This window comes from Eurosta solidaginis, chromosome 3 (assembly GCF_040869045.1).
Source record: "Eurosta solidaginis isolate ZX-2024a chromosome 3, ASM4086904v1, whole genome shotgun sequence".
Taxonomy (NCBI): Eukaryota; Metazoa; Arthropoda; class Insecta; order Diptera; family Tephritidae; genus Eurosta; species Eurosta solidaginis.
Window position 1 is genome coordinate 190,892,124 of NC_090321.1, and position 24,547 is coordinate 190,916,670.

At 39.3% G+C, this 24,547-nt stretch overlaps 1 protein-coding gene across 8 annotated transcripts in view; it reads left to right on the forward strand.

Annotated features, from left to right (window-relative positions):
* Window positions 1-24,547, forward strand: part of Sema2a (Semaphorin 2a) — a 387,211-nt gene that overhangs the window by 260,857 nt on the left and 101,807 nt on the right. For all 8 annotated transcript variants that reach the window (XM_067774339.1, XM_067774346.1, XM_067774344.1 and 5 more), the window contains exons 3-4: window positions 2,340-2,427; window positions 2,676-2,727. In XM_067774339.1, the coding sequence (XP_067630440.1) occupies window positions 2,340-2,427; window positions 2,676-2,727 (140 nt within the window). The remainder of the gene's footprint in view (window positions 1-2,339; window positions 2,428-2,675; window positions 2,728-24,547) is intronic.

Consider the following 24,547-nt stretch of genomic DNA (forward strand, 5'->3'; position numbering starts at 1 on the left):
TCATCATCATTGACTACAGCTTACCCTCCTAGCAGAGTTTGCCTATCACTTTTTGTTTGCTAGTCATTTTAACCAGAGCATATTTGGGAGACGTTTCTCAGGATTTATTAAAGGGCAGTTTTATCTTCTTTCGAAAGCGTGCATGATTCCAAGCCATATATTAGGTCAGGCATGAGAGAGATTTATGACGCTAAAATTTTCATCTCCGATATACCCAGCCAGAAAGCCACTCTCTTGAAAAGATGCAGTGAGCTTGAAATTCTTTTAAAGCTGTGATGCAGAATAGCTGTTAACGGGTGGAGCATTATACAAGTTTTAGTTAAAAATACCTACAACGGTTGAAAACATATACATACTTGACTTTTTACTAATTGATAGAGGCCGGAAAAATCAAACAAACCTTACATCTTACTAATAGAAATGGTCTATTCTTCTTACTAGCCGTGACCTTTACACCTTTAAGCTCATGGATTCTTGTTCCTAAGTTCTAATTTTCGAGAGCACTAATTTTGCAAGTAGATTAATATGATCAACATAATTGTATATATTGGTGTAAAAGCCACACTTTTCGGTATATTCGTTGTCCACCGGTGCACGAAAGCCATCACTAGTTCATCAACTGGTCTCATGTAATCGAGATAGTGCATGTTTTATTCCCGTGCGTTCGTCAGTTACGTGATCAGCAAAGACCACATTTCCACTTTTATCGGCTCAATAATGAGTCTTAAATCCACAAACGCCACAAATTCATCTCATTCATTATTTTATAGTGCCAACTACCGGATTCATCGGTTTTGTTGCAATCACGGTAGTAATATCCACACATTCGCACATTACTTGGATGGGAAAGTTGCCAGGAAAGGAGTCAACTTATCAATATATAGTAAATTAATTGCACTCCATGTATATATTTTTATTTCTCATAAATATTTTTACAATTTCTCTGTAGGAATCTTAAAATCAAAGTTCAGCAATAATATGTCTTTGTCATTTGTCCTTATAAATTTTTCGCTGATTTTTGTCCATTTATATAAAGGAAATGATTAAAATTTTTGTATTTCCTTTTTATTTTCTATTTTTTAGTTCTAGGTGGAAAATATTAATTCCTTATTTATTACAAGGTGAACAAAAAATACTTTTATCAATTCAGAATGCACACAATACTTGTATGTATACAATATAGTACATATCAGACAAATACGTCAAGCTACCTGAAAATTGTTCATATGTGCCAAGCTACAAGTGAGCACGTTGATGAAGTTCCAAGATTGTAGCTCAATGAGAAGTCTTTTGAAAATTGATCGCAAGATTTCCCCCGTTTCGTACGATTTTTTTAATATGCCAATCCGTGCGCCCCCTATCGAAACTTTTTGGGTTATGTTTTATACTGTCATCGGCCTCTGAATTAAGTTTGAAATTTCAAGTCTCTAGCTCATCGAGAAGTTACTTAAAAGCTGGTTTCAAATTTCCAAATTCTCATCTAATTATTTCGATCCGTGCACCACCTAACGAATTTTTTTCCATTTTATGGTGTTGTCTCAGTGTCTTAACCTATATGTGAAGTTTCACGTTTGTAGATCAAAGGGAAGTTACTTAAAAACCGATCTCAAAATTCTAAATTTCCAAACTCTTATCTAATTATTTCCAATCGTGTGCCACCTAACGGAATTTTTTTTTACTTTTGTTCCATTGTATCGGTGGCTTAACTTGTATGTGAATTTCACGTTTGTAGCTCAATGAGAAGTTACTTAAAAATCGATCTCAAAATTCCAAATTTCCAAATTTTTATCTATTATTTCGATCCGCGCGCCACCTAACGGAATTTTTTACTTTTTGTTGCATTGCCTCGGTGTCTTTACCTATATGTGAAGTTTCACGTTTGTAGCTCAATGAGAAGTTACTTAAAAATCGATCTCAAAATTCCAAATTTCCAAATTTGTATCTATTATTTCGATCCGCGCGCCACCTAACGGAGTTTTTTTTACTTTTTGTTGCATTGCCTCGATGTCTTTACCTATATGTAAAGTTTCACGTTTGTAGCTCAATGAGAAGTTACCTAAAAATCGATTGCAAGAATGTATTGAAAATGCGGACAAACAAGAAAAATAGTTTTAAAATAAATTTTAAATAATGAAGATACATATATCAAAAAACGTTTTCGACAATGAAATATACGTTTTTGTATCTTTGCAAACTTCATCTTCAGCTTTTTTTATTGGAGAAATAGAAGTTCGCAACTATGAAAATAGGGGCCAATGTCTCGCTTCATATACATGTTAATTTCCATTCTGCACTTAATTATTCATAACTATTTTACTTTTTTTTCTTTTTTTGTACAGATCATGTGCGCGAATTCAACTGTGGCAAATTATACTATCGCACTTTCCACATGGACGAGGAGCGGGACTCGCTTTATGTGGGTGCCATGTAAGTGAAAAAAAAAAAAAATAGACAAATTTCCTGCATCCAATAAATTTGCAAAAATTGTGCTTGCTCTTGATTTAGTCATTACTTTGCAGTTTGTGTGACAAGTTTTTATTTCTTGAAAATATAGCAGCAACAATTTGGCGCCGCTTTAACAACAAAAATCCGTGAAAAAAAAAACCAATAGCGACCACAATAAAGGCGATTTATTGGCTTTTATCGATATTAACTGATTTTTATGCCTCCCGCAGGGATCGCGTATTTCGTTTGAGCCTGAAAAATGTTTCATCCTCGCAGTGTGATGTAAGTATTTTTTCAAAAAAAAAAAAAAAAAAAAAAAGCAATTATTTATATATAACAAAATAATTGACGAATAGCTTTTGAAAAAAAAAAAAAATGTGGTGCAATAATATTAGCTAATAGACAAAAGAATTAAATATAAAAAATAAAAAATGCAAAATAAAACCGAAGTGAAATATGACTTTAGCGACACTAAAAATGTACATAAGGTCATAATTAATTATTGATAAATGCATTGGCATGGTACGTGAATGAATTGTATGTAAAAATGTTAGAGTGGTGCGACTAATAAATTTATTCAATAGATTTACTTACATCACTCAATAGTTATAACTTAATGAGCGCATATACTTTTACGGAATTCTAAAAGAACTTTACGAAAGTAATAAGCGAAAACAAACTCATCCAATCAGATGCTTCCCAATCAGACCTCATTAAGTCACTTGCTTAAAAATAAGTAGAAGCGAAGATCTTTTTTGTTTACCTCCCACGGACTCGCCACTTCTTTCGGATCATCCCGTCCACACTTGCAGAGCCAGTATCTTGGTATAAGTTAGAGTCAAAGCAACATTTCCAAACATAGTCACTTGCGTTGACTTCCACTACAGATTTGTTTAGTTTGTGAAAGAGAGTCCTTCACTTTCTCTTCAATCGTTGTCATAATAGTATTTTAAGATATTCTTCGGCTGATGAGGGTTTGGTACACGTACACAGCTATCCGCCTTACTCGGAATCTGGCCATATTAACAGCAGATTTGTTCTCTTCTTTACATCTTTACCCAGGACGCAGCACAGGAGTTATTTAAAGGCGTTATGGATCCCAGCGAGGCTCGGAAGATCTGTACATTATTCAGTTTTCAGAAAACAAAGTACTGGCGTGATGCGTTTAAGGACTTGGGTAATTTTCGTCGTAATTTAGTCACCATCTTGTTGTATCCCTTGGTGCTTAGGTGTCCGCATTCGGCAGATATAAAATGGGTAATCGATTTCAGTTTCCATTTATTATAGAACATTTCAACATTTTCTCCCAACTAGCATCTATCTTTATTTAAATCTATCTTTCCTTTTTTATCCCCTTTCTTTTTCTAGTTTGCGAAGAGGATAAAGTAATTTCATATCATAGGACCTCGCTGTTGATAGAGTTTTTCAATTTGTTTGTGCGGGCCTCGCGAAACCCCCAGTTCAACCTAATCCTTCTCCCTCTCTATATTTTTCTTTATTTATTTCCTTTCCCCTTCCAAATTCTTATCACTCTCCGTCTCCGTTTCTCTGTCAATCTTTCTACTAATCTCGTTTGTGTTCTCTTCTTCCCCTCTCAGTCTTCTTCAGGCTTTGGATTTCTTCGCTTTATCCATATTCTTATTGGTCTCCCCTCCTTTCTTCCTTATATGTCCTATATTATTTTTACCTTCCTTTTCTTTTCGATCTACCTTTTCTAGACCTACTTGTAAAAAAAAGATATGTTTTCAGTATTCTGCCTGATAAGCAAGGCAGATAGCGTCATAGATTTGTTCGAAAAGTTCCAAGCAATACGTAACAAAAGAATATTTGTGATTCGAGCTCCAGCTCAAAGCCCATAACAATTATTTTTTGAATAATTATTGTTTGTTTAAATTATTCTTTAATTTAAATTATTCTTTAGTTTAAATTATTCTCTATATTCTTTTATTCTTTATAGAATAAAGTAAATCTTAAAATTGCACAGTCTTCATCCTCAGGTGGTCTTAGGTCCGCTGCGCTGACCATTTAGCTACACAGCGGTTTATTTTTTTTTAACAGCGTGGCGCTATCTGTGGAAATTTTCCAGATTTAGGGAAGGATTATAGAGAAAAGTTTTATTTATTTTTATAACTAGTTTTAGGATTTTGTTTAATGTATATACCATCGTAGAAACATCGGCACAATAGCACCAAATACTGTTGCATCAAATTTGAGTTGAGTAAAAAAATGCTCTTAATTTTGTTATATAAATATGGTCATTAGGCGCTTCAAACCTCGCACTCATCCCGGTTGGTCTACAAAGTCATCTTCGTCTTAATAATATATGCCTTGACTTACATCTGGAAAGAAGCCTGTGTTAGTACTACGTAGTTATGCGCCTCGTTAAACTTCCAATCTAAACATTTAATAACCACTCGTTTCGAAAGCACTTAACATGACGTGACGCAAGTAGAAGAAAATTATGAACTTCTCTTGGCTCCACTCTAATACATCTACATATCGTTTAGCACTGCTGTTTGTGCTTTGTGCCGCAAGTTTGTGAGTTATCAGCATTAATCTCTATATGGACAAAAAATCATATAATTCGCAATTGTTTAAAAACAAAATTGAAACAAAAAATATGATCCCAGAAAAAATCTACTCGCTTAGGGCTGCTAATACGCCTAAAAGCGTGCAACTGTTGCAACCATAAAACAAAGCATATTTAGTAATGCAGGCGCCAAAGCGAGTGTACGAACAGGGGAGCAAGGTTATGAGCTGGGTTCAGATGTGCTTACGGTGACAAGGCTGCCGCAAACACAAAAGATTTATGAATATAGACAATAACAAACAAAAACAAAAACAGACTTAAAAAAGCAAAAAAACAACCACAAAAAAGGAACATTGCTAAATCCAAATCCATTGAGAAAAGTGAGCATAAAAAAATAAACAAATGCAATAAACTCGAAGTGGAATTACATAAATTTTTAATGAAAATATGTCCCAAGCGATACAAAAAACCACAAATCCAAAATATTATGAAAACACATAAAAGTTTATAAAAAAAACTAAAATGAAATAAAAAGTAATATTCGCATGTATTTATAGCCTCATAGCTTATGCAATGTCATGCTCTGTATAGGGACAATGTATGTACATAAATATTTTTAAAACTTATGCCCGTAAAGTGTGTTTTAGGCGTCCACACTCAACTTTAGTAGTATGAGTTAATGCTCAAAATACATTAAGCTGTGAGAAGCAAAGTTGTGTCGTGAACTTTCATATTATTTTACACTTCTGAAAGAATGAAGAAAGCATTAGTTTCCAGATACAAAGTAATATTGTAGGCAGTGACAAAGTGAGTGACAAATTCCCATGTGATCTAATAAACAAACTTTTATGCTGTCCACTATCTACATTTGCGTCAATACTTACTGTCACCTTATTCTTGTATGAACTGAAGCAATAACAAAATGCGGTTCAGGTTAGGTTGTGTGAAGTGGCTGCCCGAGAGCACTGGTGGGCCAGTGACATTAGGCCTGTCGTGATACCAAGAGAAGGCACCATTACCTCTCCTCTTCGAAATATTTTGAGGGCCTGATAAAGGCTACCAAGTCCTTGATGTCAAACTTTACGATCTGGCGCAGACTATCCAGAAAATCATATCTTTGGAAACGCTGTCTTGCGCAAGTTAGCATCAGGCAGTTCAAGATACTGAAAACCACCGTTTCCTCTCTTCAGCCGCTTAGAAACTCCTGCAGTGACGGCGGAAAGGCGCTTCTTATCCTTCTGCATGCCTTCAACTAAGGCAGTACCCAGTTAGTACTCCAGCAAGTGTGAAAATTGTATTACTATTTAGGACGGATATTACATTGAGCTCCGAGCGTGATATATCAAATATGATTGGATGGTTCTTGATAGACCATCCTTCTCAGACCATGGGTATATCAGCTTCAGGATCCCCCTAAAGAGGGTATAGAAGAGAGGAACCTTCAGAAACCCTAGGTCAACGAACTGGACTAAATCCCAGAAACAGGTAGAAACAAAACTGGGACAACCAAAGGAGGTTGCCCATGTGGAGGAACTGATGGAATCGAATGAATTCCTAACAAAGACGCTTATGACTGCGTATAACAAAGCTTGCCCTCTAAGAAGATTCAGAGGAAAAGCAAAGCCGCCATGGTGGAGCGATGAGCTGAGTCTTCTATGAAGACATGTAAAAGAAATGTTTAAGCTCGCAAAGACCGCGGAAAGCGAAGCGTGGCGGGACGAGTACAGGGATCTACTCAGGATCTACAAGCGTGAAATTTATAGGGCGAAGAGAATCTCATGGAAAAGTTTCTGTACGGACATAGAGTGCTCCAGCGAAACAGCACGGTTGAAAAAAGTTATAGCAAGGGGAAACATAGTCCAGGGACTAATAAAGAAAGAGAACGGGCAATGGTTACGTAATAGTGAGGAATCCCTTGAGGTGCTTTTCGACACACATTTCCCATAGGGAGGCGGTTTAGAAGAGCCAGCAGACATCACTCACACTTCAAACACGGAGCGGGTAGTACCGGGCTTGGTGACGGATACCACGGCAGTGAAGTCGTTTTCTAAGTTTAAATCGCCGGGCCCAGAGGGTATATTCCCGGCCATGCTACAAGTTTCAAGTATGGCGGTCGTGGAATGCCTTAAAATAATATTCGATGTGTGCATAAGCCACTCTTGGAGAACTGCTCGTGTAACTTTCCTACCAAAGGCGAGGAAGATCAGACACGTGTATCCCAAATACTATAGACCCTTTAGCTTTACATAATTTCTGCTCAAAACTTTTCAGAGGCTGATAGATGTGTACATAAAGTCCAACGTGGATGAAAATCTCCTCTCCACAACATAGCATGCGTACACCAAAGGCAAGTCGGTAGACACCGCATTGCATAGGGTGGTAATACGCATAGAGAAATCCCTGGAATATAAGAACTATGCTCTAGGAGTCTTCTTGGACATTGCCGGTGCTTTCAGTAATGTTTCTATATGGGCGATTATAGATGGCCTTAATTACATTAAAATACATCCAGCCTTAACCCGATGGATCGGCTGCATGTTAAATTGCGGGAAGATTACATCACAATGGGGATTGTACGAGGCCACGAAATGAGTGGACAGGGGCACGCCGCAGGGAGGGGTGCTATCACCTCTGCTGTGGACGCTGGTCATCAACCAACTGCTCAGGCGATTCGATGAGGAACCCGTAAAACTTACGGCTTACGCAAATGACGCTGCAATTGTCATAAGTGAAAAGTGCCTTCCAACGATTAGTTCTTTGATGGATCGGGCGCTTCGTGATATTCATACCTGGGCATCTAATGTCGGGTTGAAAGTGAATGCGGAGAAGACAGATATGGTCTTGTTTAGAAAGAGGTACAAGGTCCAAAATTGGACCAGGCCTAAGTTAGGAGGGGTGACCTTACAGGAGAAACCTTGCACAAAATATCTAGGAATCATCATAGAAAATAAGCAGTCATGGAAGCTCAACGTGGAGGAGAGGGTGAAGAAGACCTCAAGGACACCTTATGCATGTAAAAGAATGCTGGGGTTACGTGGGGCCTATCGCCCTCTCCTTCTCATTGGGTTTTACAGTGATTTTAAGCCCTATTCTATACTATGGAGTTCCTGTTTGGTGGAAAGCCATACAAAAAACAAGATACCTTAAAAAATTAGAGGGGATATGCAGACTATCGATGCCTAAAATTACGGGAGCCTTGAATACAACCCCGACGGCTGCACTGTATGTCATTCTGCACATTCCGCCCGTAGACCTGGTAGCAAATAACATGGCGTTAACAACTGCAACCAGGCTCGGTGCCTCGGGGCAGCTTGAGCGCCGACAATATGGCCATAGTCGTATAGCGTCATCAATCACAAGACGAACAGACTACCTGATTCCCTATCTGCCCTTCGAGGGAAATATTAAGGCCACAATAGAGGTGGACGGTTGGCGCAAGGGTGCACAAATAGTGGACGAGGCGATACATGTGTACACAGATGGTTACAAAGTAGTGGAAGGAGTAGGGTCTCCGGTATACTGTGCTGATCCGGTAATAAGCAGATCCTGCAGGCTGCCGGATTACTGTAGCGTCTTCCAAGCGGAAATATTAGCCGTAGCCAAAGCAGTAGAAACCCTGGAAGAGAATAGCTTAAGCTGCAACCGTTTTAACTTTTATATTGACAGTCAAGCAGCAATTAAGGCAATAATCTCGCATAGCACAGCATCTATATGCGTGTTAGAGTGTAAGCAGTCCCTGGAGATAATTGGGACAGGGAGAAGCATACACCTATATTGGGCCCCAGGGCATATGGGAATAGATGGGAATGAAAAAGCGGATGAAATAGCTAAAAAGGGCGCATTCCTTGAAGCATGCTCCGCAGACGTCCCAATTAGACTGGCCTAGATTAAGCGAAGGCGATAGTTGCACATGATCGACAAGCGAGAAAAACGTGGGTTCAAGCGCGGGGCTGTAAAGTATCGAAGATTATGTGGAGGTCTTACAACCTTAGACTAACAAAGTTGCTTCTATCATTAAAAAGAGAGTACTGTAGACTCATGACGGGTCTTCTGACTGGACACTGCCTTCTGGCGTCACATGCCTCTATATTAGGCTTGGTCAGTGATAGCAGAAGTATGAAGTGCGGGTTGGAGGAGGAAACGATCGAGCACGTTCTATACTCATCCCCTGCACTTGCCAGGCTAAGACTCCAGCTATCAGGAGTGATACAGCTGTCAGATCTAGAAGCAGACAAATGGCTTAAGTGCTAGGAAGCTTCTAGTATTTGCCAAGAGGACGGAGTTATTTTATAACATAGGTCCTGGTTTTTGATAGGGTTTTTCAGTTAAAACAAACTTCTGGTAACACTACGGACTCAATCAGTCTATATGAGGTCCTCATGGACCTGCCAGTTCAACCTAACCTAGGACGTAAACGTGATGTTCCTGTGCCCGGGGACCCTTGTCAGGTGTATAAGGTGTGCTATAAGAGACTTTAGTGATCGGGTAGTCGGAAGGAGAGTTGGAAATCTAGGTCAATTGAACATAGTTCACCTCCAACTCTGCTATTAAGCTTAGAACCATCGGTGTATATAGAAATGCTGCCGTCTCATCATCTCTACTGAGATTGTTTAACATAAAGTTGCCTTCCGCAACTTTTGCAGCCGCACAGCGATCCGTGCCAGCAGAAAGAAAACTATATTTGTTTAGGATGCTACAGTGGCCTACTCTTTTAAACGCTGGGCTGTTGCTCCTGGTTATCGTCAGCTAGATTCAATGGTAAGATGTCAATAATGATCTGAAGAGCATCGCTAGATGTTATTAGAGCACCACTTATGCTGATTATACTAAAAATTATACATTGCAATGTTCGCATGGGGAGACCCATAAGGAAATCTCTTGCAATGCTAAATGCACAAATTGGCATAAATTTTGAGCAATAAGTAAGCAATAGCGAGGTGATCAGCATATGCCTCAATCTTCCCGCTCCCCCACCTTGTATATCTTATTAATAAGTTTACCATTAGGTTCCATAGATGCCGAGAAAGAACACCACACCACCAGTGAAAAAATACTTTCTTGAATACCTTGAGGATGTTGATAAATCAGGACGACTAGGGGTTTATTTTCACCAGATTCATTAAGGTATTGTTATCGGCCTCTGGACTTATGTATATTAATGATTGCTCTTTCAATATTTAGAAAGGCCAAAAGACAATGACCTCTCGAACAAGGATATTTCAGTGGTAGGTACTATTCAGCACAATCTCCGTAGATTAGCCCTTAGTGTATGCCTGTTTATAGCCAGACATGAGGTTGCTATATAGTATTAAAACAAAATTAACAGAGTGAGGTGCGCGGAATTTTCATTTTCAACATGTTCCAGCGCACAGTCTATAGACCAAATTAAAACAGACCACCAAAGATACCGAAGGTGTACAATAAATAATCATGAAAGAACTTTCGCCCTAGAAACGTTCTCTAGAACCCTTTATGGTAGTGTTTTCGAAGCTATAATGAGATTAACTAAAATACTGCATTTTGGTGGCCACCGTGGTGTGATGGTAGCGTGCTCCGCCTACCACACCGTATGCCCTGGGTTCACACCCCGAGCAAAGCAACATCAAAATTTTAGAAATAAGGTTTTTCAATTAGAAGAAAATTTTTCTAAGCGGGGTCGCCCCTCGGCAGTGTTTGGCAGGCGCTCCGATTGTATTTCTGCCATGAAAAGCTCTCAGTGAAAACTCATCTGCCTTGCAGATGCCGTTCGGAGTCGGCATAAAACATGTAGGTCCCGTCCGGCCGATTTGTAGGGAAAATCAATAGGAGCACGACGAAAATTGGAAGAGAAGATCGGCCTTAGATCTCTTCGGAGGTTATCGCGCCTTACATTTATTTATTTTTTAAAAGACTGCTTTGAAATTTCCATTTTACGCTTTAATGTTACTCATACGCCATGGTGTGTCACTCAAGTCACTACGAAATGCGTACGTACCAAAACCTACGCATTTCGGAAATGTTAAGTGTTTAATAATTTATTGTTTTGGGATCATACATAAAATAGTATAAGAAATTTTCTTATATGTTTATACCTAAAATATGCGTGAAGTCAACCCTTATGCGGCGAATACTTCAAGGGACCCAAAGCACACCTACCATTAGAGGCAACCAACGTAAAAGCCGCTGTAGCTGCACTGTAAGCTGGTATGATAAGCACAGTAATATAAAGGGGGGAATACCAGCGTATTTCGCAAAAGACTGACAGTGCGCAACAAACAAAACACGCAACACTCATTATGTGGCCTTACTTTGTCAACGCATTTTGTGCTTTACGTGATTTATAAATCAATTTTGTTGAAAGCACTAAGTCGGGCATCACGTACACACATGCATGCAGATAAAATATTAAATGTAGGTATATATATTATTCTTACTTACCACTCATTCAACCTTTTCCACTTCCTCATCATCTTAAGCCTATTATGAGCTCGTAAGTGCTTTTGTTAGAGTGAAAGTGTATTTATGCACCTAAACTTATGCCACAGAGTTACTATAAATCGGCAGCAGCACTGCATAACTCATAATTATATTAAATTTTAACAAATGTGTCACAACTTTGGTTGTACATTGGAAATTTCTAACATCAACATTGCGGTATGGCAGTATATGTACACGTGCAGCTGCATACACATCACTGGTGTAGTGAGGGGGGGAGGCATCTTACCCTGGGCGCTACTCACAGAGCAAAGCAGAACTTTCTAGATTATTTGTATATTTATTATAACTGATTTCTATAAAATATTGATATCTGGAAAAAAATTTCTGTACTAAAAAATGCATGCATATATCCGGAACACTTGCGACCGGTTGTGGAATAATATGAAAGCATATATCTTTTTTTCCCACGTTCAACGTTACGATGGGAACTATTAAAAAATGCTTTAACAAGAACTGTCCAACGTGAATTTGAAATACAATGGAGTGCCAGAATACAAGCGGTTAGCATTATCGTCGGCTAGAGAATTTAGTAGAACACTAAGAACAATTAGCAGAGGACACTAATACTACAAGTGACACCAGAAGCGAAGCTACGATTCTGTTGCAAAATATACTAAATTTTAGTTTTATAATATTAGTTCATTTCTGGTATGAAATATTAAGGAAGATAGATCATTTGCAGCTCAAATTACAAGATCCGGGGATGAATTTGAGAGATCTTAAATAATTAGCGACTAAACTATCCGAAATTCGAGACACTCACTGTGAAGAAGCAATAGAAAAAGCGAAGTCTCTTTGTGCAAAATGAAATATTGATATAGTAAAACGTGTAATATGGCGCCGCAAAATGCCCGGAGAATAGGCTAGAGATGTTGGTTTTTCCGCAGACTATGAAATTTCTCGCGTTATGAAAAGTGTTCTCGATCGTCTCTAACAAGAAATACGTACAAGATTTACACGACTAAATTACCTTTATTTTAAATTTGGATGTCTCTTAGACGTTGGAAATTATAAGAAGAAAAAAAGAATTGTAGAAAGAATTGTGAGAACTTTGGTGAATTTTATAATACATATTTCGATGGAACAGAACTTTTTATCAAAATATGTGATTGCAAAATATTACTTCGCAGTAGAAAGGAAATTGAACCTAAAACTAGGCTAGAATTACTAGATTAGAATTAAAAAATATTTTTCCCCGGGCGCAAGAAAACCTCACTACGCCACTGATACACATCAACATACATATGCATGTAGCAACAAAACTAAAGCTTGAAACTACAAACAAAAATGTGTCACATAAATTTGCAGTTGTGCAGTAACCGCAGCACGCACACACTTCCGTATGGCAAAAAGCCTGGAGCAAACCAAAACAGCACATGGTGAATATGGAAAAAAAGAAAACAAAAACGCAAGCCACTCACGCACGTTCCAATTCATATATGTGTGTGTGCAAATATATGAACTTTACATTTATGTGGATTTGTTTGTTAAAAATATTTTTGATTTAATTTTCCTTATTACAACATGCATTTGAATTTCTATTTGGCTTCCATTGAAAAGTTTGCAATTGTGGCACGTTGGTTGAACTCACTGTTCACTGTTAATTTTGGTTGTTGGTCGGTGAGCTACGCTAGTTGTATGCAATAGCATACATAGACTATATGTCATCCCTAATACGATTTACAGCATTTGCATGCAAATTATCTATAATTATGGTTTATTTACTCAAATTCAATTGCCGTTGGTTTACTACAAAATTGAATTGAATTGCGCATAATTGTGGTGTTTGACGGTGGTAGGGCGGTGGCAGGCCAAATTGTACGAACAAGTAGCTTATAGTTACATCTAAAATTTAAAGTTTTAGTACGAAATTCAATTTGTTGCCATGTAGCATAATTGTGTGCCATAGGCTGCAGCCCAAACTTTGACACAATGTATAAAAGCCCCGTCACATAAACAGTTTTTCATATAGATAAGTCTAACTCAATCTTATGCATTATGAGTAAACTCCACGTATTTTTATGAAGAACACGTATTTTTATGAAAAACACGTATTTTTATGGAGAACACGTATTTTTTTCGAGAACGGCAGATTGTGCGACACTGGCGCCATCTGACATGAACAAGTAGCCAACTCCCAACTTTTGTTGCAAGCAAAGCATAAGAAGAAGAATTTGACATGATTTGGCTAAGGTTGCCTTCACACTTTGCAAGTGAAATTATTTTTTCCTCTTGGAGGTACTTTTCTAAAACTTTTCACAGTTAAAAACTGCAATTTAACAAACGAATAGAACACAAACTATTTGGCAAGTATTTTTCTTGTATAGTGAGCGTGTTTATAACAGTGCTTTGCGAAATTTTGTATGTGAATGGGCGAAATGAAAGGCGAAATAAACTTCAATTGCCAACTCTGAAGTTCCTTTATATTTACAAATGCAATATCTCGGTTGATTGTACTGACTGAATGTTACTGGCATGCATAAGATTGCGTTGAACGTATCTGTGTGAAAAGCTTCATTGTGTCTCGGCCATAAATAATTAACAGTTGCGTAAAGCTTAAAACGAAAACCAAGTAAACACAGGGCAATAATTTTTGTTCAATTTTTCTAAATAAAAAAAGGAAACAACTTTCAGTGATCCAATTAGTAAATTAGTTCAAGGCACAAAACAGTTGAGTTTAATCGTAAGAATATTATTTTTATGTGTAAATATGTTAGTGTTGTTGTAGCGTAAAGACCCACCACGAAGGCTTTGTTCCTACTTCCGTGAAGAACTTGGGGTCACTAGAGCCTCGCCTGCTAAATAAACTGGATTCGCTGTGTGTAGATAAGGTTGACAATTGGGTTGTAAAGCTATACATTGCGCTGGCAACCCGCCCTTGAATTATTTTCCCTTGAACTATTTGGCTATTTTAGACTCCGAATCCAATGGGGTTTATAGAGGGTTCAGAGTGTAAGCGTAAGCGTAGTTTCTGGGGAAATACAGAATATAAGTGTAGGGTGGGCGTAGCATATGGGATTAATATCCTGTTTGGGATAGGAAATAATGTAAGCTTAACGAAAGCATAATGGGGGAAGAGTGCATGGCAAGGCAAGGTTTGTTTTAAACGTGTTATCGACGAGGTGAAAACAGGTTTCGGTTCGTTATTTAGCTTGACTCTGTGTAGCGGGCCGGCCGGCCGTTGTGAATGAATTTTGTAATTAAAATTTAGTAACTTCCCGATAAGTTACACGTTCGAAACTTGGAATATAGTTCAGAACCCGATGACAATGCAATAATAAGAAAAAAACTCCGATAGGTGGCGCATGTTCGAAATATTTAAAAAAATGGTATTTGTGGGCCGATTTGGCTCATATTTGGAACACAATACATACATGAATAGAAAGCAACCTATGAAAAAATCGCCGCCAGGTGGTGCATGGATCGATATATTAAAAAAAATCGTATTTATGGTCCGATTTGGTTCTTATTTGGAACAAATATTAAATACATTCCGGTAGAAGTGACACCAAAATTTTTTGGAGTTCGAGGAGGGACAAGTATACGTGGCGCTGAGTCGAGTAAAGTCTTTGGAAGGCATATGTATTGTGGACTTAGATTGTAACAAATTGTCAGGAAAGAGTCCTTGTAATAATGAGTCACTAAATGAACTAAATAGAGTGAGAAATAGAAGGCAATTAAATATAGACTATTGAAAACAATACTTACATTAACTTACATTAAGTAATAATAATACTAAAAGCTAGAAAATAATTAGGTAGGTCCTAGTTACTAGTCGTCACACTCCTCCTCAATCTAGGGCGTTGATCAGACAATCAAATAAAAGCGTTGGGCGCGTGAAATTTCTAAAAATGTGAGGCGTAGCATAAACTGATTAAAGTTCGGTTGGTCTTACTTATGACTATCAATAATAGTGCTGAACTCCGTGTTGGAAAAGCATACAAATGAAAACGGAGTAGTACAGTGGAGAAGGGTACGGAGCAGAGGAAGTAAGAGAGCCCTGTCGCAGTACCGAGCAGCACTAAGATTTGTCTAAGAGTGTTGCTTTAATAGCACGCTTCTCCGGAGTTCAGCTACCATTTCCGCTCGAAAAACTGGACAGTGATTTGGAAGCCTGTAGGAACTACTCATTTTTAAATCGAGACATTTAGTTAGTTTGTTATTGCAGCGGAATACGCAGAGTGGCGTGCCTATGGTTGGAGTAGTTTTAGTAGATGTACCTTTCTGTGTGCCTTTCCACCAAACAAGGATTCCATAGTAAAATATAGGCTTGACAATTTCCGTAAATACCGAATGTGTGAGTAAAGGCGATACGTCGCACATGCATGCGAATATCCTCTTTAATCAGTCTCTGGACGGTGTCTCCTTTAGATATGACTTTCCCAAGTCTCGCCGTTTCGCTGAAACATTCCATGTCCGCACAGAAATTTTTCCATAAAACACTGTTCGGACTGAAGATTTTTCGTCGTCATTTTCTCGGCAGATCGGCTTATTCGTCCCAGCACTTAACGCTCTGTGCAACTTTTGCCAGCTTAAAAATGTAATTTACCTGTCTTTTAGAAGACTCAACTGGCAACTTGGCTTTGCTTTTCGGTTGAATATTCTCAAAGGACAGGCTCTGTTGTACGCAGATGTTTGAGTCTTTGATCTCTATGTAATACCAAGCACATTACTTGACGTTGCCTCAACATATGTGGGAATGCTACCCCTGTAAGCCACCTTTAGACTACTCTGTAGTATATAACTATAAAAGGGCTAACCTCTATCCCTTATACCGTACACTCCTCATATGCTGTAATTCGCATTCGCATATGCGCCTATGACAAGCAATCATTTGCACCCTTCTTGATCCACAAGCTCGTTGAACGGTTCTGGTCGAGTTTGTACATTTTGACCCATTTAGCAGAATTCAAGGATAAGGGACGGTTCTTTTTCCTTCCCTTTTGGATTCACCACTAAGTCTTCAAAACTGAAGCTAGATAGCTGCGCCCCTGCGGCCCTGCAATATATTTTTTCCAATGTTTTCAGGCTCTGGAGGTCCGCCACCTTCAACCTTCTCTGCTCGTAGCGTCTCATATTTATTTTTAAGATTCGTTGACAGCATCATTAAGCTGTTTGTCCATTTCCAGCAGTGCTACCTCTTTGGCTATAAAAAAGTGAATGCAAGGCGCGATAACCTTCGAAGAGATTCTAGGCCGAGCTTCTCTTCCAATTTGCCTCGTTCGCCTTTTGATTTTGCCCTACAAACTTTAGAGGCCGGACCTAAATGTATTACGCCTGCTCCGAACGGCATCTGCAAGGCAGATAAGTTTTCACTAAGAAGATTTTGATGGAAGAAATACACTCAAAGTGTTTGCCAAATCACTGCCGAGGAGCGACCACGCTTAGGAAAAAGTGTTTTTAATTGAAAAAACTTGTTTCTAAATTTTTGACGTCTCTTTGCCCGGGGCTTGAACCCAACATCTCCGGTATGGTAGGCTGAACACGCTACCCCACACCACGGCGGCCGCCTCTTTGGCTATACCCTGTTTTTGTTGTTGTTGTAGCACTGCTTCGCCCCATCCAATAGGTCTGCCCAATCACAAATTTTCATTATTGTCCTCTAAACAGAGTCCGAGGAAACTTGCTGTTTCAACAGGGGTGGACCATAATGAGAGGGGTGTTAAAGACGTTGGTTCCACATCACAATTGAAGAGATGGTTGGTGTCATGTGGGGACACATTGCAAGTAGGGATACATTTTGTATGTCGGGGTTGATTCTGGATAGGTAAGAGTTTAGCCTGTTACAGTATCCAGATCGAAGTTGGGCTAGAGTGACTCGCGCTACCCTAGGGAGTGTGCGTTCCTCTTCCGCAATTTTAGGGTATTGCTCTTTTAGTACTGGATTCACCGGGCAATTCCTGACATAGCGGTCCGACGCCTGTTTATGGAGTTCACCAAGGACCTGCTTATGTTTTTTGACTTCACACGGCTGTATTCTCAGGTGCCGTATTTCCTCATAGTGCTTACAGAGGTGACTTCTTAAGCCCCTGGGCGGTGTTGACTCATCAATCAGATGTCTGTTGGGATGCCCAAGTTTCTGGGTATTCAACAGAAACTGTTTGGTTAGCATTACATTTCTTTCCCTTATTGGAAGTACTCTCGCCTCATTATGTAGATGGTGTTCTGGGGACATAAGGGGACAACCTGTGGCGGTTCTGAGGCAGTATTTTGGCAGGCCTGTAGCTTCTTCCAGTGGGTAATCTTTAGGCTTCGCGACCATATCGGGGACGCGTAGCATGTAATCGGCTGGCCAATTGCTTTGTAAGTGGTAAGGAGTGTTTCTTTGTCTTTTCCCCAAGTACTGCCAGCAAGGGATTTGAGGATATTATTACGGCTTTGGATTTTCGGAACAATTGCGACTGCGCGTTCACCAAAATGTTGATCCTGATCAAACGTCACACCCAGGATTTTGGGGTGTAGGACAGTCGGTAGCGTAGTGCCATCGACGCGGATGTTCAAAATGGTCGACATTTGGGACGTCCATGTTGCAAATAATGTCGCCGATAATTTGGTCGGTGATAATGTCAGGTTCCGCGAGATGAAGAAACTGGAGAGATCAGGGAGGTAGCCGTTTATTTTGTTACATAGCTCATCGATCTGTGGGCCTGGGCCTGTAGCAATTATTGTGCAGTCATCGGCGTAGGAAACGATAGTAATTGCACCGATGCCTGCCGTCCACCCATATAATTTGCGGTCCACCTTTTAAGACTTGCGGGTAGGGTATACCCTTCCAGGTCTTGAATTAACGTGCCATGTTTGACCGTATCAAAAGCTTTTGATAGGTCTAGCGCAACGAGTACTGTTCTATGGTGGGGGTTTTGATTTAAACCGCAATTTATCTGGGTGCTTATGGCTTTAGCGCGGTGGTAGTGCTGTGTAGTTTTCTGAAGCCATGATGAGAGGCTAGTGGCAAATTTGCCTTGAAACGGGGCAGTAAAATGGCTTCAAGCGTCTTAGCTACTGGCGATAGGAGAGATATCGGGCTGGTTTCCCAGGCTTTAGTAGCGGAACCACCTTGGTCATTTTCCATTTTTCAGGAATGACAAAGGTGGAAAGAGACAGGTTGAAGACATGTGCTAAATATTTAAAACCCTCATTTCCTAGGCTTTTGAGCATCGTCATGGCTATGCCGTCAGGGCCCACCGCTTTAGATGTTTTAGCTTGACCGATGGCATCCGCAACCTCTTTGGCGGTGATGGTAATTGGGGACGCGCTGAATTTATGTTTGTGCGTGTGTCTGTTGGCCATCCGTCTAGTTTTTTAAACCGTAGAATGCATTATATATTGTCGACAAAAGGCGCTCGCGCATTTATTCGCATCCGACAGCACTTTATCGCCAAAGGTGATGGAAATTTTGTCGTTGTGCTTGGACGGATTCGATATGGACTTTTGGTGGACCAAATCTTAGCACTTTATCGCCAAAGGCGATGGAAATTTTGTCGTTGTGCTTGGACGGATTCGATAGGGACTTTACGGTGTACCAAAGCTTACCCACACCGGCAGAGAGGTTACAGCTTCTTAGATGCTCCTCCCATTTCGCCCGCTTGTGTTCGTCTACAAGCAATCTGATGTGTTGGTTTATGTCCCTTATTGGTGGTCGCCGGGATCGAGCTGTCTTATAAGGTCACGTTCTCTCGCTAAGTTTGCGGCCTCCGCGGGAAAATTAGGCATAATTTCGGGAATTCTTCCGGCGGGAATAAAGCGAGCGAGGCGGATTCAATAACCTTGCGGAAAGCATGTTTCCCTTGGCGAGCATCAGTCTGGATAGGGAGGACAGCAAAGCGGCTGTCTGTAAAGGATTTATATTCTTCCCACTTTCCTTTTTTAAAGTTTATGAAAGTGCGTTTTTCAGAGAAAATGAAGTCCTGCGCTCACGATTGATATATCTGTCGAACTGTGACAGCTTCCTACCATACGAGTGGGGTCGTCTCCGTTTATTGTGCAGTGTCGTTTCTTCTATTTGATCCGCCAACATCTCACCTCTGCTGTCCGCCTGCAAGTTTGAATGCCATAGGTCGTGACGGGCATTGAAATCGCCTAAGATAATGCGATTGCCGCCAGTGAGTAACGCATTAATATTAGGGAGGTATCCACTGGGGCAGCAGGTGGCAGGAGCGATGTAGATGTTGATGATTTCTAGGTTTACATCGCCTGACCGGACAGATAAGCCATGACGTTCCAGGACATTGTCCCTGCGGCCGTTTTCGGGATCAAACATATGATATTGCACTGAGTGGTGTATGATAAACGCGAGACCGCCTCCATTCCCGCTCTCGCGATCTTTTCTGTGGACGTTGTACCCAGAGCAAGTCTGCAGAGCAGATCTTGCTGTGAGTTTAGTCTTTTGAATCGCAGCAATGCGGATGTTCTGCCGCTTCATGAAATCGACTATCTCCGTGATCTTACCAGTTAATCAATTAGAGTTCAACTGCAAAATTTTGAAGCGGAAGGGGGGGGTTAGGCGTTGTCACTCTAGGAGTAAGTGACGGGTGACTACGCCTGGGTTGTGAGAGGCTAGGACGCAATTGCTGTTGTGGCCCTGGGACTGGTCGTCCCTGGGTAAGCAATGGGGTGCCCGGTGTATTTGGGTTTGCGGCCTGGCAACACGGCGCAACATATACATAACGAATTAAATGGGGATATACTGAAATGACAGTCCGTGGTCGGGAAAAATCCCGAGTCGCTCCGGTACATAGATCCAACCGTCTTGGGAAGCGTTGGCTATACCCTCGTATTTGACGCTACGTCCAGATTCTCAAAGTCCCTTTCTACCTCCCCTGCTTTTAGACTGACAGCACCTTTTATCGCATTGTCCTCGTCCAACACATCCAGCACTGCGCCTTTACCCAGTCATTTGCAGTTACTTTCAGGTTCTTGAGGTCGTTTTCTACTTCCTCTGCTTTTAGCGCATTGGGCTTATTTTCCTAAGGACTTATCCTTCTAAATTCGACCCACAGAGGTGTCTAATGTTCCTAGAAACTAAAAGATTTCCCAATGTTTTTGACCACCGCAAAATAAAGCTAATATTAAGATATTTTAACTTTTCAATTCAATATTCAATTTATTGCAGCATTCTTAGAAAACAAACAAATTAAGAATTCCAGTTTCACAGTAGCTTCGTTAGCTCAAGTCATAGTTAAAAATTACAATTTTCTTTCTTTCTGTCTATGTGTGAGTAGTTATTTAATTTACTCAAAGCAAATAAAGTTAAATCAAGCGCAAACAAATGCACAACACTTCTACATCACAACTACATGCACACACACAAATATACAGGCATAAAGACATGTTTCAAGAATGGGGAGTTGTGTCAAGTCTACGGCATCAGAAAACTTGAAGGGAACATGATGGTCAGACTTATGTTTGTAGAATATCATAGTGACAGCGTCTGACTGTTTAGTTGTCTAGCAGTCAGTTATTCGGTCAGATTGCAGAGCGTAAAGTTTGTTTACGAATAATTTTTTTGGAGTATGTTGTTTTTAATTTCTACTCGTATGACATTCAGAGTTGAAAATTACTAACACGACACTCTGTGTTGCTCTATGTTTATGAAGGTTTTGGTAGTTATTTTTATACTCAACTGAACAAAGCTTGTAATTAATATATAATAGGGATCCATAAACCAATGTGTTCAGAGTGAAAACCAAATTCTTTAAGCCACGTCCGTCCGTTTGTCCTTCCTGCCATCTGGCAATACGATTACTTGAGTAACTTTTGAGATACCTCATTGAAATTTAGGATGTGGATTCCATGGCACTTATTTCTCATCGCTGTTTAAAATGGATTAAGTCAGACGATAACCACACCGACTGGCACACATGATTTATATTCGTATATATCTATTGTTACACATTTCCAAGTGCTGAATATATGAAATATGTATGGCAATTTTTTTTTGCCATTCTTTATGTTTGGCAAAAAGTAAGTTCTTGTCAATTTTGAACGTACATATTCTGCTACTGAAATAAATATTTTATCACTGCATTTAAAGTACGTCATCTGTAAGGAGACAACTGGTGTTTTATGGTGTGCTTTACGACATATTCAACGGCAGCTCGAATTAGCACTATGCTATTCAAATTGTCATCACTCAAATTTAGCAAAAACAAAAAAACAAAAACAGGGAAAGTCCATTTGGAAAGCTTTTAAAATTTTCTTGAAATCAGTACAGAGACACATCTTAGTATATAAAAAAACACGTGTCACAACATTTTTGGGCGCGATGGACTTTGATCTAACTTGAGAGATAGGATAGGTTATATCTCAGTTTATAGTCGCAATATTATTTTATTGCGAATTTTTTTAAAATGTTGCGTATACGCAGTGGCACTCATATTATCAGGTGGTGCGGATATACTTCCGTGTAATTGCTTGTTGTTTAATTAAACAACCTGCTTATCAATAAAAAATATTATAGCGAATGATATCAAGTATAGAACATCACCAGGCCCGCCGAGAGGGTGAGGGCGGTTTCTGTGGGGGCCCGCGATTTAGAGGTACTATGGCAGTGTCAGACGGAAAAAGCTTATTAAAGTGTATGCATATAGGTCAAATTTAGGGCAGGACAACGTCTGCCGGGTCTTTTAGTGTTTTATATATTGCAATGTCAGTGTGGGTGCGTAGATGCGCCTATAAATATACTAGCAGACCCGTCAGACGTTGTTCTGCCTTAAATTTGGTCTATCTGCATATATTTTAATAAGCTTTTTCTCTCTAACTCTACCCTCCCCTCTTCACTTCTTCTTAATCATTTTATTCACTCCTCCCTCCGTCTTTTTCGCTTCATCTATCTCTATTTTCGTCTCACTATATCTCTTTTTCAGTCTCCTTATCCTTCCCTCTTTTCTCTTCTCTCAAGTTTTTCCCATTCTTCTTCATCCCTTATTGCCAGTCCCAGAGGGTGGTATGTATTTTGTTCCAGTCCCATTCCGAGTTCCAGACCCACTCCGAGTCTCAGTCCCTATCTAAGTCCTAATCTCATTCCCAGCCCGTCTCTGGTCTACTTCGCCGAAAAAAGGAAAATAATATAGGCAAATTTGTATACCAAATTTCAGGCAAATCGAATAGGACGTATGTAAATAAGTATGTGGGTATTATCAATTCATGCTTTTTTTCAGCTTCGCATGCATATTTATCAGTTTTGCCAGGTTGATGCAACTAAATCGAATATCACAATGAAAATTACTTTAAAGCTCTGAGCAACAGCTTCCATTTGATATCCATATTACACACAGATTCTAGGGTTATCCGGGTCCACGTTTTGGCCTATATCTCGAGACCCTAGTCACCCAGCGGTATAAATTACTCTGTACTAAAGCACACATCACCAGCTTCAATTTGATACCCGTAATGTAAAAACACATTCTAGTGTTACCCTGGTTCACGTTTTGGCCTATATCTCCAGACCCTAGTCACCTATAGGTATGAAAACTTTCCTGAACTAATGCACTCATCAACAGCTTCAATTTGATGCCCATAATGTAAAAACACATCCTAGTGTTACCCTGATCCACGGTTTGGCCTATATCTCAAGACTCTAGTCACAAATAGATATGAAAATTACCCTGTACTAAACCACTCATCAACAGCTTTCATTTGTTATCTATATCGTTTAAACACTTTCTAGGGGTACCCGGGTCCACGTTTTGACCCTAGTTACCCGCGGGTACGAAAAATACCCCGTATCAAAGTACTCATAAACAGCTTCCATTTGATAAACATACTGTATAAACATATCCCAGGATTACCCAAGTCCACGTTTTGATCTCAAGACCCTAGCCAGAACGGGATAAAAATTATCCTATGTCTGTCTCCTGGTTCCAAGCTACCCCTCCACCAATTTTCAGCCAAATATGTTCATCCGTTCCTTCTTCTTCAATCACTCTTTATCTATTAAAAAAAGCGCATCAAAATCTGTTGCGTATTTTTAAAGGTTTAAGCATTCAAAGGGACAGAAAAAGCGACTTTGTTTTATACTATGTAGTGATGTACATCCATACATACCTATAAACACACGCCCGAAGTTAAATAATGCAGCGAATGCTGTATATGTACGTATATATGTGTCGCATTATCCTCACTCAAAAGCAATTAGCGCGAACAGTTCACAGCAAACAATCACACACACGAATTTTTTGGTAAAAATGTTACTTTTGTTTAAACAATTTGGCTGATATAAGAAAGGAATCAAGTATTTTTTTTTTTTTTTTTTTTTTTTTTTTTTTTTTTTTTTTTGATGCAGATCGGAGGTAAATATTTCAAAGTTTTACTGAAAAGTAGAATTTTTTAAATCCATCCATCCGTTTATGAGTTATAGCTGTGTAAACAAAAATTTTATGATTTTTTACTACATTTTGGCAATTTGCCACGCCCCTATAATATATATCTTCAAATTATATTAACTGTACCATCTCTCGTAGCCAAGCCTTCAAATGCAAAAACCGTTTTAAAATCGGAGCATTCTGTGTGAAGTTATGTGCATACATGGCATTTAGCGACTTTATTTTATAAGATTTATAGATATAGATAGATTCTTGATATGATCCGATATGTGCTTCGCCTATTGCACCGAAGAGCCTGATCTCTGTTCACTTTGTTTACTACCTTTTTCCAGTCCTTTTATTATTTTATTGTAATTTATTATTGCAGGCTGTTAAAACTATTTGTTAGTGATGTCAAAAAGTATTACTTCTCACGGTCGTGCATAAGTCACGCACCCATTTTTTTGTTTTTATACTCAGTTGAGCAGAGCTCACAGAGTATATTAAGTTTGATTTGATAACGGTTGGTTGTACATATATAAAGGAATCGAGATAGATATAGACTTCCATATATCAAAATAATCAGGATCGAAAAAAATTTGATTGAGCCATGTCCGTCCGTCCGTCCGTCCGTTAACACGATAACTTGAGTAAATTTTGAGGTATCTTGATGTAATACGGTATGTAGATTCCTGAGCACTCATCTCAGATCGCTATTTAAAATGAACGATATCGGACTATAACCACGCCCACTTTTTCGATATCGAAAATTTCGAAAAACCGAAAAAGTGCG